The sequence below is a fragment of the Neovison vison genome, chromosome 13 (genome assembly GCF_020171115.1).
Source record: "Neovison vison isolate M4711 chromosome 13, ASM_NN_V1, whole genome shotgun sequence".
NCBI classification, from domain to species: domain Eukaryota; kingdom Metazoa; phylum Chordata; class Mammalia; order Carnivora; family Mustelidae; genus Neogale; species Neogale vison.
This window is the reverse complement of record NC_058103.1, coordinates 95,409,985-95,427,052: the sequence shown is the minus strand read 5'-3', so window position 1 is coordinate 95,427,052 and position 17,068 is coordinate 95,409,985. Positions and strand designations below refer to the sequence as shown.

The following is a 17,068-nucleotide window of genomic DNA, read 5'->3' as shown; positions in this document are numbered from 1 at the left end:
GATATATTACAATTAATGATGGAAAATGACCAGAAGAACAACAGATATAAATTATTTTTGTCAATCTACAAAGCCTGTGGAGCTGGTTTTAAGTCATTCCTCTTGCCTTCTTGTGATCATAAGTAAGTTCATGGATAAGCCTGTTTACTACTATGTAATAGATTATTAAGACTATCCAAAACTCAAGGGGTTCTAGTGAGAAGATAAAATTATTTATTTAGATATTGTTCTAAGCTCCTTCCTACCCTCCACATATATTATCATGATCTCTTCAGCATTTCTTATTCAGCAAGTACACGTTATATCTGGGATCTCAGAATCCTTTACTTTGAAAGTCTGTGGTTCAGAATTCTGATCCCTTACTATTTCCCCTCCTTTAGGATTGTTGCAGAGACCATCTGCAGCCTGGATCCATGGATGAGGTCAATTCTTCAATGGTGTCTGAATTTGTACTGTTGGGACTCTCTAGTTCTCAGGAGCTCCAGCTTTTCTTTTTTGTTTTCTTCTCTGTGTTATATGTGGTCATTGTGCTGGGAAACCTTCTCATTATCGTCACAGTAACTTCTGATAACAGACTGCACTCCCCCATGTACTTCCTCCTGGGAAATCTCTCCTTTGTGGACATCTGTCAGGCTTCTTTTGCTACCCCTAAAATGATTGCTGACTTTCTGAGTGAACATAAGACCATCTCCTTCAGTGGCTGCATTGCCCAGATATTCTTCATCCACCTTTTTACTGGAGGAGAGATGGTACTACTTGTCTCCATGGCATATGACAGATACGTAGCCATATGCAAACCCCTACACTATGTAGTCATCATGAGTCGAAGGACGTGCACTGTCCTGGTAATGGTCTCCTGGGCTGTGGGCTTGGTGCACACATTAAGCCAATTATCATTTACCGTGAACCTGCCTTTTTGTGGACCCAATGTAGTAGACAGCTTTTTTTGTGACCTTCCTCGAGTGACCAAACTTGCCTGCCTGGACTCTTACATAATTGAAATACTAATTGTAATCAATAGTGGAATCCTTTCCCTAAGTACTTTCTCTTTCTTGGTTAGCTCTTACATCATTATTCTTGTCACTGTCTGGTTTAAGTCTTCGGCTGCAATGGCCAAGGCCTTTTCTACACTGGCTGCCCATATCACTGTAGTAATATTGTTCTTTGGACCTTGCATCTTTATCTATGTGTGGCCCTTTACCACTTACCCTGTGGATAAACTTCTTGCCATATTTTACACCGTTTTCACCCCCATTCTAAACCCCATTATTTACACACTAAGAAACAGGGATATGAAGGCTGCCATGAGGAAGATTATGACCTATTACCTGAGGCCCAAGAAAATTTCTGAAATTCCACTAGTAGCAAGGAATTCCCTTTATTAAGACACAATACCTTCAACTTCCTCAAATTGATACTCTGTCTATAAATATTTTCAATGTGTTCTTGGGGCATATCTCAATTATGGTGGAAGTGATGAGGAAGATGATATAGAGAGTAACTAATGGATATTAACTAGTCCCTTCCCAGGTATCACCTAAGCAAAAGCTAAACGTAAAAAAATAGGGGAAAATATATCATGATTACTTGTTCTGGAAATGAACAGAATGACAATATGTGGATAGTATTAATGCTTTCGCTGCTTTAGTTGCAGCATGAATATGATAGGGGGAAAAAGGGAGTACCTGATCCTTTGGTGGGCATAAATTCAGGCATTTTTCATGGTCCTAGCAGTTTCCTAATTTGTATGCTGAAAAATCTATATAGATGAATAATGTTTTTAAAAATGTGAAAGTCAATTTTCCCAACCAGAAGATAGCCTTTCCACTGATTCAAGTGTGTAGACTTAAGTGGAGATTTTTAAATTAAGAAACCCCTCCCCTAACATCAAGTATGCCTATCCCATATTGTTTTCCAATAACAATGCTTTAAAATGAATCAGGAGCTTGCATTTCAAATCTTTTGCTTAATGGTCTTTCTATAATCAGTTAAGATAATTTCAGTTTCCTCTGAAAACACTGACGTTTTTGTCTATGCTATAAGTAGCTACTCAACAGTCTTTGCATTTAGACAAAATAAAGAGTTCTTAGTGACACTGAATCAATGATAAACATACAATCTAACTGCAACCTGGATCCTGAAAGACCTCTGGATCTTTACTCTGAACCTCTCAGGACCATTATCGGATTTATTAATGTTGATAATTGTTTTTAAGGGCTTTGTTTTGATGCTTCTCAAAGTTTATTTTATTTTTATCTTTTAAATTATCCAACAGATAGTACATCGTTAGTTTTTGATGCAGTGTTCAATGATTCATTAGTAGTTTTTAAGCTTTCCTCTCCAACACTCCTCAATTCATAAAAGGTAATTAGACAAACATAAATATTAGTCTCTCCAAGGATGAAAACATGAGTTTTGATTTTTGTTGTTTGCCTACTTATCTTCCCAATTCCATCTCATCTTTTCTGAACCCAACTGTAATAAAGCCTCATTAAGTAAAATATTGAAAAAACCTTGGGAATATCCTCTTCTCCCATCCCACTCAATTTTTTTCCCAATTTATTTATTTTCAGAAAAACAGTATTCATTATTTTTTCACCACACCCAGTGCTCCATGCAAGCTGTGCCCTCTATAATACCCATCCCACTCAATTTTTACTCTCTCCATAGTTTTCTAGTTCTTCTGAGACCTGATATTCTTTGCTCTTTTCTACTCTCAAAGCTTACCTTCCAGTAAGGGTAGTTTAACAGTAATTTACACTTCCGTATAAATTTAAATACATCAGCTACTTCTTCCAGGAATGTGTACACATTGATTTCTTTCTAATTTTAGGATATCATTCCATCAATAGTGAGAGGGAAAGTCAGCAGCTTAGATCTGAAACAGTGGCAGAAAGAAGAGATCTTACCAATGTTTCCTGACTCTAAACCATGCAGGCTGCTTTGTTTTTCTACTCAGGGAATGAGGTTCAGCCTTATGATTCCCCTTCTTCCTGAATAACAGACTATATGTACTGTATGATTTTCTTTTAATCAGCCTATAGTACCAAAGTATTAGGGCGGCAGAACTCATTAGAAAGCTTATTAATTTCATTCTTTTTTTTCAATGATAGATGATTTGATGCTAGATTATATGAAACAGATCCTTCTTGTTAGGTATTTTATAAAAATGTTATGTTAACCATGGTAAACAATGAAAATAAATGTGTTAAGAAATTCAGAAAGTATGTTATCTGCTTAACTGGACCAGTTATAGCTAATCAGGCACTCATAACATTTTGTGACTATGAGATTCTTTTGAAAATATGATAAACATCATAGCTCTCCTTCCCAAACAACAGCATAAACACTTAAACATAAGACTGGATATACATAAATATTTTACTTTAGTAACTGATTTGTGGTTTTCAGTTAAAAAAATGACTGTAGAGTGATCTTTAACAGAGGAAGTATATGCTGTCTATGATACTGAATTAATCTTAAACTTTTACTGGAATCCTTGAAATAAAGTAAGTATTAAGGAGTCTGGCAGCATTTGGGTAGCTCAGCTGGTTAAGCATTACGTGTTTCTTGATTTTGGCTCAGGTCATCATCTCAGAGTGCTGAGATCCAACTCAGCCTGGAGTCTGCTTCTCTCCCTCTCTCTAATCACATGTGCTCTCTCTCTCTCTCTCTCTCCCCTTCTCTCATATAAATAAATCTGTTAAAAAAATGGAGTCTGAACTTTCATAGCTAATATTTACAGAAGAGGAAATGCTTGAGTGAAAGAACTTCAAATTTTCCCAAATTCATTGGAAATTTGGGAAATTTCCCATGGAAATTACTAATGCATGGCAGGGAAGAGAGCAATAATTAATGCATGGCAGGGAAGAGAGCCATAATTAAAATAATGTGTGGAATTTCCTCTCATCAAAAGAGGAACAAGATCAGGTAAGCTGCTGAAAATAAAATACTCCATTTAATAGAGAAGAATCTCATTTTTTTCCTTTGTGTATTTCTTGACAAGGAAGCTCTAAAAATTATCAATTTGTTGTCTCTTGACATGAAGTCCACCCTTCATTGGCATGCTTTGTGGTATCTGACCTGGACTCAAACCTTTCACCTTTGTCATGAAAGGATGTTGGATGAACACTACAGAAAAGAGAGGCCTTTCTTCCCACTTCTAGTGTCCTTAATTTCTTTCTTCTACACTGCAGCTGCCATGGGCTACCCAGTGGCACTCACCCTCCAGCAAGTTTTGTTGCCAGTCTCAGCCTTTCATTTCCTGCTCCTCATCCCTCCATTTGGGGACCAGCTTTGTCCAGAGGCCTATTCATAAGCTCTCCAGAGAGTTCTGAAACTCACCCTTGGGGAGGGGATCCCCCTTCAAAGTCTATTCCTTCCCTGGTTCTGTCCTTCATCCCTAGAACATTATTTGGAGTTCTCTTTCATCCCTTTTTTGTACTACTACCAGTTGCTAAGTCTCCATGTTCAACATTCCTTGTTCAAAATACCAGTGTAGTTTTTGTCTCCTGACGGCACTCTGACACTGAAACATTTAAGTATTTAGAAGATATTGAAAAGCCAGAAGCATATAAAAGTGGTTCATAAAATATGACACGTAATGAGGAAACTCAAGAGCTGGCTGAACCAAAAAAATGTTAGCGGTATCATCTATTTATATACTCATAGTGTATGATATCATTTGTCAAGTATTTTTTTTTCTCCTAAGACAACAAATGAGGTATTTACTAACTTAAAAAAAATAAAATTTCACTCTCTGCTCCAAGCCAATGTGACAATTTCCATAGCAAAAGTTTTTTTTTCAATTTATTTATTTTCAGAAAAACATTATTCATTATTTTTTCACCACACCCAGTGCTCCATGCAAGCCGTGCCCTCTATAATACCCACCACCTGGTACCTTGTCCTCCATTCTATTTGTTATGCTCCACAAATAAGTGAAACCATATGAGAATTGACTCTCTGCTTGACTTATTTCACTCAGCAGAATCTGGTTTGTTTTTGATCATTCGTTTTTCCCCAGTCATTCATGGATTTCATTTTAATGTGATAGGAAACCTTGTATAGTGCTCTTTAATGAGGGAAAATGGAGAATAAAAGTGTATGTAACACTGAATCCTTAAAGTTTGTATTAAAGTTTTAATCATCAGTCTGCTTTTCCTGAGAAGACCCTACTGAAGAGCTTTCCATTTGAAAAGATAAATCTGCTTGTTATCTTTACCCTGCAGTCAAGACGATCGCCAAGACAGAAGCAGCACCACTCTGTGTTAATGCATTTTTGTGTCATACATGCAATGATAAAAACAAACAAAATATGGTTTCACTTATTTGTGGAGCATAACAAATAGCATGGAGGACAAGGGGAGTTAGAGAGGAGTGGGAATTTGGGTAAATTGGAAGGGGAGGTGAACCATGAGAGACTATGGACTCTGAAAAACAATCTGAGGGGTTTGAAGTGGCGGGGGGGTGGGAGGTTGGGGTACCAGGTGGTGGGTATTATGGAGGGCACGGCTTGCATGGAGCACTGGGTGTGGTGAAAAAATAATGAATAATGTTTTTCTGAAAATAAATAAATTGAGAAAAAAAGCAGAAGTTGAAAAAAAAAACAAACAAAATATAAAGCCAAGAGTTCATAGACTTTAACAAACTTTTTCATAAAATATTTCAAATTACTTTAGTTCCAGTAAAACAAAGAGAGACATTCATAATACTAAAACAAACGCTTTTTAAATTTACTGTCAGCTATTCAAGGTAACTAGCAATACATTTCACCTGGAATTGAGACACTAAGAGCAGTAGAATCCCATGTTATATTTTGTTTAAAACAAATCTTAATATAATTTGGTAATGCATTTTTTTCATGGAGGTATTTTAAAATGATAATTTGAAATATTCCTTTTTTTTCTGTCCGGTTTACAGATCTCTGTGGACTTTTCTCATACCCCTGAGAAACTGACAGAGACATAAATTTAACTGCAGAAAAATGAGAAAATAAAAGTACATTTTAGGAATCTGAAAATAACTTTTGCATTGCTTCTCATAAGACTTGTCAAATCCAAGCACAGACTATATTATTATTACGTGCTCTTGAGCAGATTACTTGCTTTTAATCAGGTCCCCTCCCTAAAATCTTCCAATTCCTATGCATTATTCTTAGGGCAAAAGAAAAGGAATCCTCATTAATCCGATTAATAAGGCCCTTGGCTCTCTATTCATATCACCACACTAACCCACATCCTCTTTAAGTAATATGGTTCTCCCTGATGCAAGTAAACTCCACAAGAACAGGGACTTTGTCTATGGCAGGTGAACATATCCTGAAAGTGTTTTTCATAATGTGACTTTTTGTAGAAAATATGGAGCCAAAAGCCAGGGCAGACTTGTTTGTTCCTTCTGCTCTCAGAATGTAAACTTCTTCTGCTATGTGTGTGAGCTAAGTGGATGAGTAACACTTCAGACAAGGAATAGAAACTCAATGCATAGCTCAGAGAATAGAAGAGCTGCAGTGATGGAACAGACTCTAGAGAGATGAGACAATATGGCCAGTGGTAAGTGTACCTCAAGATGCTAGCTCAGGGTAAAAAGCGAAGCTTTAGTTCCATTAAAATAAAAATTACTGGAAATAATTTGATTCATGTTCACCATAGGGAAAAAGCAAAGCATTAGCAGTATAATTTCCAAAAGTGCACAGTAACAGAAAGCTCCAGGAGAAACACATTGACTACAAGGCACATCATGATGGTCTTTAGAAGACTGAAAAGGGAGAGAAAAATCTGATAACATCAAGATCCAGCATTTCATCATAGGTATTTTTACTTTTTTTTGACAAAACTGTATTTCATCATAAATACTCCCCTTTAGACATATAATATGCTGTATTTCCAGTATCTTGAAATTCCAAACTATATCAGAACTAAATACATGAGGATGCCACAAAGTAACTGAAACACCAATGAAGAAAACCTCTCAACTCGATTTTGTGACAGAGTTTTCACAATTAAAGAAAGAAAAAAAAAAAAACATATCAGTCACTCCCTCACCTCTGAAACCTTTGCTGTTGACCCATTTCTATATTGGTTCTCCTACTTTTTCACAATATAGTCCTTAGTAAACTTAATGGTCCTGGTAATCTATACATCATCATACTAGTCCAGTACATTGAAAGCACATAGTGATGATTGGACCTTTGAGCAGAAATGACATAAAAGAGGTAAGAGATAATCCCTAACATTTCAGGGATCTGTTAAGTCATTCAAGTTTTAAAGGTTTGAATATTGTGGGGTATGATACCGAATCCCCTCAGAAAATACAAAAATGTAATTTTGTTTTGTACTTCTTACCACTGAGAAAGAGACAGTGCTTACAGGCTCACTGAATCTTGGAGGCAACATAAAGCTGCCTTGCAAACATGGCTTTGATGCCATTTTGGGTTAAGTCACACAGGATTTCCAATTTCCAATGAGTCTTTTGTACCTAGTCCAGTCTTGAGTGCAAGCTGCCCTTATTACTCATGCTATACAAACCAGGAAAATCACTCAAATAGACGTAGGGATGATAAATAATAATTCTGTGCAGATTCTTTAGCAAAGCCACTTAGAAGAATGACAACGCTAACTCCTCGGATCCTAGAAAAGAAGCCCTGCATCCTGCAGCAGAGAACTACACTGTGGTTGAAAAGCAAATCCTAGGATGCTGCAGGGCCCTACCAGAGACTGAGTTTTCTAGTGTCAGAGACCATGGGTTTTCAAGTGACTATGTGGCTAGCACTGCTCATTATGAACCAAGTATCAACAAGTCACAATTTCTAGTGTCACAGCAGTAAGCCAACATGTATTACCTGATTCCTCTGGGACCAGGCTGAAGCAGGTATAAAATCACAAGTAATCAGCAACCTTAAGTAGTCCAGAATTCTATATTACCTACTTTTGTTGCTTTAATACCCTTACTTCAGATCAATTTTATGGTCTCATAGAAAGGTTTCTATAAATGATCTGATTGTCTTGATGCAAGCACAAAATGGACAACTGTTGCATTCTTGTCCACTCAGATGACTAATGGAAACTGGTGAGGGAAAATTCTATTACTGGGAGAAGCCATAAATATTTCACTCAGTTATCAAATTTGGGATGGAAAATTGGTCCTATGTGGAAGTAAATATGAATTCCTGGACAGTGAAAAACAGTTTTACTGGTTTAGTAGATGTCTTAAAAGATCAAAATTGGAATATGTGGCAGAGGAAAATGAGGACAGGTCTATGTGGGTAGGCACAGTGTGTGGATTTTTATACCTCACATCAGTGTCCATCTGAGACCAAAGCCATGGAATCCCTTTTATTAAGATTAGTCTCCTAAGGTCTGGGTATTGCTCCTGATGAACACTTGATCAGCAGAAGGAACTGCACCTGAAAAGCTGATATGATGCCAGTCCGCAGTGAGACCACATCCGTTCAGTGGCATGTCAAATATATCACAACCCTTCTTCCATGTGGGGGGCAGTGATTTATCCTTAATGGGATGGACTCCTACTCCAGATATGGGTTTTCCTTCCTTGCCTGCTGTCCCCCTCCATTATCCTAGGCCTCTAATTTTGACATCTTCTTAAAAATAAATTTTTTAAAAAAGATTTTACTTATTTATTGGTCACATAGGCAGAGAGTGAGCGAGAAAGAGCACGGACAATCAGGGGAAGGCACAGTCAGAGGAAGAAGCAGGCTCCCTGCTGAGTAAGGAGCCTGATGCAGGACTCCATCTGGTACCCTGGGATCATGACCTAAGCCAAAGGCAGGCCCTTAACAGACTAAGCCACCCTGGTATCCCCAAAATAAATATTTTCTGAAACAATTTACATTAAATTTATATTATATTTAGATTTATAGATATTATTATATTTAGATTTATAGATATTAAATTTTTGGCAAAACTGAGTATTTCTAATCAAAAAAAGAAATAGAGAGCCCAGATATGGACCCTCAACTCTATGGTCAATTAATCTTAGACAAAACAGGAAAAAAATATACAGAGGAAAAAAGACAGTCTCTTCAATAAATGGTGCTGGGAAAACTGGACAGCTATATGTAGAAGAATGAAACTCGACCATTCTCTTACACCGTACACAAAGATAAACTCAAAATGGATAAAAGACCTCAACGTGAGACAGGAATCCATCAGAATCCTAGAGGAGAACATAGGCAGTAATCTCTTCGATATCAGCCACAGCATCTTCTTTCAAGATATGTCTCCAAAGGCAAAGGAAACAAAAGCGAAAATAAACTTTTGGGACTTCATCAAGATCAAAAGCTTCTGCACAGCAAAAGAAACAGTCAAAAAAAAAAAAACAAAAAAAAACAAAGAGGCAACCCACGGAATGGGAGAAGATATTTGCAAATGACAGTACAGACAAAAGGTTGATATCCAGGATCTATAATGAACTCAACTCAACACACACGAAACGGGCAAACACATCAAAAAATGGGCAGAAGATATAAACAGACACTTCTCCAATCAAGACATACAAATGGCTATCAGACACAATGAAAAAATGTTCATCATCATTTGCCCTCAGGGAGATTCAAATTAAAACCGCATTGAGATATCACCTTACACCAGTTAGAATGGCCAAAATTAACAAAACAGGAAACAACATGTGTTGGAGAGGATGTGGAGAAAGGAGAACCCTCTTACACTGTTGGTGGGAATGCAAGTTGGTACAGCCTCTTTGGAGAAAAGTGTGGAGATTCCTCAAGAAATTAAAAATAGAGCTTCCCTATGACCCTGCCATTGCAGTACTGGGTATTTACCCCAAGGATACAGATGTCGTGAAAAGAAGGGCCATCTGTACCCCAATGTTTGTAGCAGCAATGGCCACAGTCGCCAAACTGTGGAAAGAACCAAGATGCCCTTCAACGGACGAATGGATAAGGAAGATGTGGTCCATATACACTACGGAGTATTATGCCTCCATCAGAAAGGATGAATACCCAACTTTTGTAGCAACATGGACGGGACTGGAAGAGATTATGCTGAGTGAAATAAGTCAAGCAGAGAGAGTCAATTATCATATGGTTTCACTTATTTGTGGAGCATAACAAATAGCATGGAGGACAAGGGGCGTTAGGAGAACGGAGTTGGGGTAAATTGGAAGGGGAGGTGAATCATGAGAGACTATGGACTCTGAAAAACAATCTGAGGGGTTTGAAGTGGCGTGGGTGTGGGAGGTTGGGGTACCAGGTGGTGGGTATTATAGAGGGCACCGATTGCATGGAGCACTGGGTGTGGTGAAAAAATAATGAATACTGTTTTTCTGAAAATAAATAAATTTAAAAAAATACCTCCCTGTATTTTTTATTCCTTTCATATTTCCACTGTTTTAAAATTTTTACATGTACAACCTGTATATTTATGATTAACTTTTTCCAGATACTTTATATTTTATCTTTGTGAATGGAAACTGTCCTTCACTGTATTTTCTTTGTAATTTAATAAACTGTTGCTCATTAGGGGCATCTGACTGGCTTAGTTGGTAGAGTATGTAACTGTACATCTCAAGGTCATGAGTTCAAGACCCACTTTGGGCATGGAGCCCGCTAAATAAATAAACCTAAATAAATTAATAAAGTTTTTCTCATTTAATATATTTTTCTAACTTTTTTGAAGATTACACTTTTGTCAAATAGTCAAGATATAAAAATACAGAAAGTAAAATATTAAAATAATATTTACTAAACTTACTACAATTATGCATATAGTATATTTGGCCATAGCTTAAACTCCTAAAAATATTTACAGATTCACTTTAAGTCCCTTTTATACATTTCTTCACACCATTTCTTTTGTTTACATTTCAGTTTAGAATCTGTATTACTGGGTATTTTAAAATTTTTTTCATAAGTTTGTTCATTTTTTTGGCTTATAAAACTATGCACATAATAATTTTATCAGTCTCTGATTACTTTCTCCTGACATGTTTTATAATGACACATAAATTCATATAAAAAGTAATATACAAAAATAATTTAAATCATTGAATGTATTCTATCATGTTAAAAAATTATATTGCTTCACTCTCAAATTCATAGATATGTAGGTTTTTTTTCCAGTATTAGCTCTTTCAATCAATGCTGCAATATCAATGTTCATGCTTTGCTGGGTATCTGAACATTTTACTACAGTATATATACACACACAGACATACAGAGCATATACAAGGAAACTTACTTTCAATTTCCTTTTTTTTTTTTTTTAAAGATTTTATTTATTTATTTGAGAGAGAGAGACAGTGAGAGAGAGCATGAGAGGGGAGAAGGTCAGAGAGCGAAGCAGACTCCCCATGGAGCTGGGAGCCTGATGTGGGACTCGATCCCGGGACTCCAGGATCACGCCCTGAGCCGAAGGCAGTCGTCCAACCAACTGAGCCACCCAGGCGTCCCCAATTTCCTTTTTTAAAGATCACCATTTGAATCCCACATCTACATCACCAGCTTTGGAAATACCGAAAACTTACTATGTATAATGTATTGGAAGAACTGCTGACATATGTTTAGAGAAATAAAAGATTTTTCATGGAAAAGAAATGAAGAGCACCTTCAAGTATTTGAAAACCTATCATGCTGAAGTGAGAACACATTTGTTCTACTAAACTATTAATGGTAGAATCAGTTGTGCAATTTAACAATAGATGGAACTATCTCGGGAAGTTCTGAGCTCCCTGCAAATGGAGGAAACCATCCTGAGGCTAGGTGATCCTTTTTAGGATGGTTTCATTATTTTAACAAAAAGTTAGTGGTTGAAAAAGTATTTGCTGAGTGGAAGTCAGTGAAAATTTAGTAATATTTTGCTTTCCCAACTTGCTTTCCCAAGTTTTTTAGTTGGTAAAAAACTTTTTTCTTTTCCATTCCTGGAAAGAAAATTCTGTAAAACATAATTACTCCCACTGCAGGGTGACATCAGATCTCCAATGAGTGATTTCTCACTTCCCCAGTAAAATCTGTTCCATAGAACAAGGATGAAGGCTTTATATTGCCTTACCTTAGGATACTGCACTTGTATAGTAAGGAGGAAAGGAGGAGCCTCACTACCTGAGGTGCTTGCTTCTGCACAGCTTCGTGCAGACCAACTTAAAATGCATCAAGTCAAGAATATATCACAAATATTTCAGGCATGAAGACTCACAGCAAAAGTGAGGAGCTTAGAAACTAACTGTGGGACACCGTATTTGGAGAAAATAAGGAAGAACTGAAGGACTGGAAGGAATCATTAAAAGTGTAAACATTATACATGCATTTGATCACTGTGTTTGGATTAGATAATTTGTAAACTGTCCTCTAGATGCAAAATCAGCAACTAGAAGATCGGAAAGGAAAAGCCACTATTGTCTCAGTCAAGCTGGAAGCTCTACCTAAAAGAGGCAAATAACTGGCTCTCTACTTCTCTGTTGATTTCCCACTATACTGGCTTAGGGCGGCTCTGATATAATAGGATCAGCATCTGATAAGCAAAGGGAAGTATGCTATAACCATCATCTGTCCCTTCTTTGCTTCCTTCATGCTTTCTATTTGAGAATATTCAGCCATTTGTTAAGCAAATATTTGTTGACCATCAAAATTTCCCTGGAATAAAGAAGGAGTAGCTACACAAAGTAGGTCATAAAGGGTATCTTTGCTTTTTATCACTAGGCTTATAGGTAATCAACTATTATAAGATGAAATAATGAAAAGAAAAAATATGCATGTTTATGGTTTTGGAGTTCTATTGCGATATTTTAGATGGGTACTGATATAACATCAATTTTTACATATCAGACTTGGTCTTACATTGGGAAGAGGAAATTTTCTTACAGTATATTTTCTGATCTGAAAACATTTGTTATCTCTAAGTAGTCTAGTGATGAACACACAAGTGACCCATTAATGGAGAAACTTCTGGGTGTTCTGTGCATAGCCCAAGGAATTGAGTGACTTGTATAAACTTCACGTGTTTCCATAATGTAACAACCTCTGCATTTAGAATTTTAGAGATGAAAACAGCCTTGGAAATAATGTAGTCCTATCTCCCAAGGTCAGTCACATAACTACTAAGTGGTATATATTATGTATTTCTTCTATTGGGTACCTACCTTAATTATTAAAAAGAAAATGAGATCTAACACTGAACCTGGTATACTCTCCTTGGATTAAGAGATCACAGGAAATTCAGTGTGGAAAGGATTTTCTAGTTAACTTCATGTATTTTGAAAAATGAAACTGACAAACCTTAACATTCATTAGGTAGTAGAAAGATGGTATTTGTAGAAAATTTTATTTTTAGGGTATCCTTTTTTCAAAGATAAAATGATCGTTTGAAATTGTATTAGTACTACTAACTTTATCTAACATGTTTTAACCATTATGCTTCCCCTTCTCTTCCTCCTCTTCTTCCTCTCACTCTTCAGTGTTATCTTACTAGGTGACCACAGTTGGCAGGCTTTAAAATAAATTGAACACTGTAAGTAGTCCCTCATGGCATCTTCTTAAATTTGAAAGTTTAATCTTATCTTTTTAAAAATTCATAACTATAGTCCTTTAGCACTTTAGATCTTAGAAATAGGAATCATTTTCCTTTTCAATGTTTATTTGCCTCCTCCTCTCCCCTTTGCATTGTAAATATGTGATCAGACATTCAAGCATTGGCTCAACTCTTCCTCATGGAGATAAGAATTCCATAGTAGAAGTTTATATGGAGGTCAGTTCATGCCTTACTGATCTGTTTATATTCTTTAGTCACTTAAGTTTTGGCACTCTTCTTAAAACTAGATATCATAATTCACATGCAAAGATGGGAACCCTTGAAAGAGGAGGACTTAGTGCTTCAACAACCACAATGAAAGCTTATAACACTTTTTTAATTGATTTATGTTTACCTGTACAATTTTACCTTAAAAGTTTTAAATATTTATTATATTAGTTATATTAATCATAGCCAAATACAGCATACAGAATCAATCAGTATAAAATGAATTCCTACTGTATATTGTTGGGTATCTAGGGCTAGAGGCAAAAATGATTCCTGAACAACCAGAGGTCATGTAGGATTTTTTTTCTGGGATCAAATGGTCACAGTGACAAAACAAACAAACAAAAACATTCAAGAGGCAATTTAAGCACTAAGCTTCACTCTTCTGAAAATCTGTCATGCATTCAAAATGCACCAATTATATGGAGTATTTCCAAAAGGATGATATCTGAAAGGTGTCACAGATTTTGATAAATACTGGTGCATCAGATGTGTTTAGGAAGAGATAAAAGGTAGAGAGAATACACTGAAAATACATGGGTGGTTCATTCAAAATTAATCTTTATGTGACAGATGGTGGACTCTGGTAAATGACTGTTACATGGATAAAAGAAACGTTTTTGATCTTTAAAGAAAGTTCAGAGCATCAACATTGGCTCTTCTTTTCATAATATGGCAAATTGCTTCCATTAAGCCTCTTAAAACAATGTCAAGCAATTTATAATTGTCAATTCCAAGAATATTAATCTACTTAGCCTTCTTTTTCAAGGATTAATAACTATTCCATGCTTTGCTTCTGATCTGTCATTACCATCTTCATTTTTATTGTTCCTTAGTATACCCTCCTCCAGCCAGGCCTTTCAATTAATGGCTTTGTGAAAATGTCTTCCATGGCTTTGTGAAAATGTCTTTCCATTCCACCTTTATATCTTTCTTCCCATTATTCCCTTTGCTTGAATCAGACATTTCTATTCAGTTTTGGCTGGCAAATTCAAAACTTTTAAAAAGTTTTAACTTAAGTAATAGCTATCCCATGACACCTTACCTCACCATTTTGGCATAATTTCTTTCATCTTACTAATATTTGTGGTGTTAATGTATCACATTTGCTTGTTTGGGATTATATATATATATATATATATATATATTTAGTATGTATATCTACTAAATTATGAAACCATCCATATCATACCCTTTTTTCCATATTTCTACTTTTCATTGCAGTTACCGATGTTAGACAATTGATTACTTATATAACTTCATTAAACTACATTGACTTTTAATTGAAATCTTATCATATTTCTTTTGTATATATATTGGATATAGTACCACCATTGTGATCTTTCCTGATTTGCCTTTATTTAGGTAACGGGAGAGTGGCTTCATTGCTAACACAAATGAATCAGTGGTATCTGAGTTTGTGCTTCTGGGACTTTCTAAATCTTGGGAACTTCAGCTTTTCTTTTTTGCCATCTTCTCTTTAGTGTATGTGACATCAGTTCTGGGCAACATCATGATTATTGTTATAATTTCCTCTGACTCCCATTTGAACTCACCTATGTACTTCCTGCTCAGTAACCTTTCCTTCATTGATATCTGCCAATCTAATTTTGCCACTCCTAAGATGCTTTTGGACTTCTTTGTTGAACACAAGACTATCTCCTTTGAGGGCTGCATGGCCCAGATATTCCTTCTTCATAGTTTTGTCGGGAGTGAGATGATGTTGCTTGTAGCTATGGCATATGACAGATTTATAGCTATCTGTAAGCCCCTACACTATAGCACAATTATGAATCGTAGACTATGTATAATTTTTGTGTTTATTTCCTGGTCTGTGGGTATTCTTCATTCTGTGAGTCACTTGGCTTTTACAGTGGATCTGCCATTCTGTGGCCCCAATGAGGTAGACAGCTTCTTTTGTGACCTTCCCCTGGTGATAGAGCTGGCTTGTATGGATACTTATGAAATGGAAATTATGACCCTAACTAACAGTGGCCTGATATCACTGGGTTGTTTTCTGGCTTTAATTATTTCCTACACCATCATTTTGATCACAGTTCGTCGCCGGTCCTCCAGCAGGTCATCCAAGGCGCTTTCTACATTAACTGCTCACATTACAGTAGTGATTCTTTTCTTTGGGCCTTGCATTTACTTCTATATATGGCCTTTTAGCAGACTCTCTGTGGATAAGTTCCTTTCTGTGTTCTACACTGTTTGTACACCCCTGCTGAACCCCATCATCTACTCTCTAAGGAATGAAGATGTTAAATCAGCCATGCGAAAACTGAGAAACCGTCATGTGAACTCCTGGAAAAACTAGAGATCAACATGAAGTAATCCTGAATGGGAATAAAGAGCTTGTACTGGATCACAACACCATGCCAATTACTTTTGCTAATGATATTCTAATCTACATAAAATGCTACTCATGTTACTAAACTTGTGATTCTCTTCAACTGAACACATGACATTTTTATACCTTGTACTCAAAATGTATAAGCAAACTGAGCTTTTGATACTTTCAACTTAATTATACTTTTCCATATATTGACATAGTAAAAAGAAATGTGTTTTGCAACACAGATTTTACCTCATTAATATATATTTGTTAGCCTATCTTTTCTTTCTGTATTGAATATTTTGGTAATTTATAATTTGGTTATATATATATAGTTGATGCCTGAACAACATGGGTTTGAACTGTAGGTCCACTAATATGTGGATTTTTTTTTAATAAATACAGTGTAATACTGTAAGTGTATTTTTCTCTTCCTAATGATTTTCTTAATATTTTTCTTGACCTTACTTTAAGAATATAGTATATTATATATATATATATATATATAACATATAAAATATGTGCTAATTGATTGTTCATGTTCTCAGTAAGGCTTCCAATCAACAGTAGGCTATTAGTAGCTAAACTTGGGGACAGCTGAAAGTTATACTTGGATTTTCTACTTTGTGGAGAGTTGGTATCTCTAACACCTGCATTGTTCAAGGATCAAGTGTATTTGGTTATGTATCTTCTTTCTCATCTCAATTTTTCTATTTTCCTCAAGATGATTTAATATGCATTTATACTCATCATAAAGCATTTTATAGATATTTATTGCTATCAGCAGCATCTGCAGACCTTCCTTGAAGTACAATGGAGTTGCCTCCTGACAAACCCACTATAAGCTGAAAATGCATTTAATACATCTAACCTATTGAACATCATAGCTTAGCCTAGACTACCTTAAATATGCTTAGAACACTTACATTAGCCTACAACTGTGAAAAACCATTTAACAGAA

General features: G+C 36.0%; 2 protein-coding genes across 2 annotated transcripts; both read left to right on the top strand.

Moving 5' to 3' along the window:
* Nucleotides 1–413: 413 nt before the first annotated feature.
* On the top strand, nt 414–1,385 carry LOC122893164 (olfactory receptor 4K5). The gene has a single exon (XM_044230012.1). It carries the CDS (start codon nt 414–416, stop codon nt 1,383–1,385), a length of 972 nt encoding a protein of 323 aa, XP_044085947.1.
* Nucleotides 1,386–7,177: 5,792 nt separating this feature from the next.
* On the top strand, nt 7,178–16,089 carry LOC122894625 (olfactory receptor 4K1). Its single transcript, XM_044232389.1, has 2 exons — nt 7,178–7,213; nt 15,145–16,089. Exons 1-2 carry the CDS (start codon nt 7,178–7,180, stop codon nt 16,087–16,089), a joined length of 981 nt encoding a protein of 326 aa, XP_044088324.1.
* Nucleotides 16,090–17,068: the final 979 nt, after the last annotated feature.

Bases quoted from the DNA above. Each gene is read 5' to 3' on its own strand.
- LOC122893164 (XM_044230012.1), top strand. From the start codon at position 414: ATGGATGAGGTCAATTCTTCAATGGTGTCTGAATTTGTACTGTTGGGA.
- LOC122894625 (XM_044232389.1), top strand. From the start codon at position 7,178: ATGATTGGACCTTTGAGCAGAAATGACATAAAAGAG. The intron at 7,214-15,144 runs GTAAGAGATAAT...AGGTAACGGGAG, and splicing joins GCAGAAATGACATAAAAGAG to AGTGGCTTCATTGCTAACAC.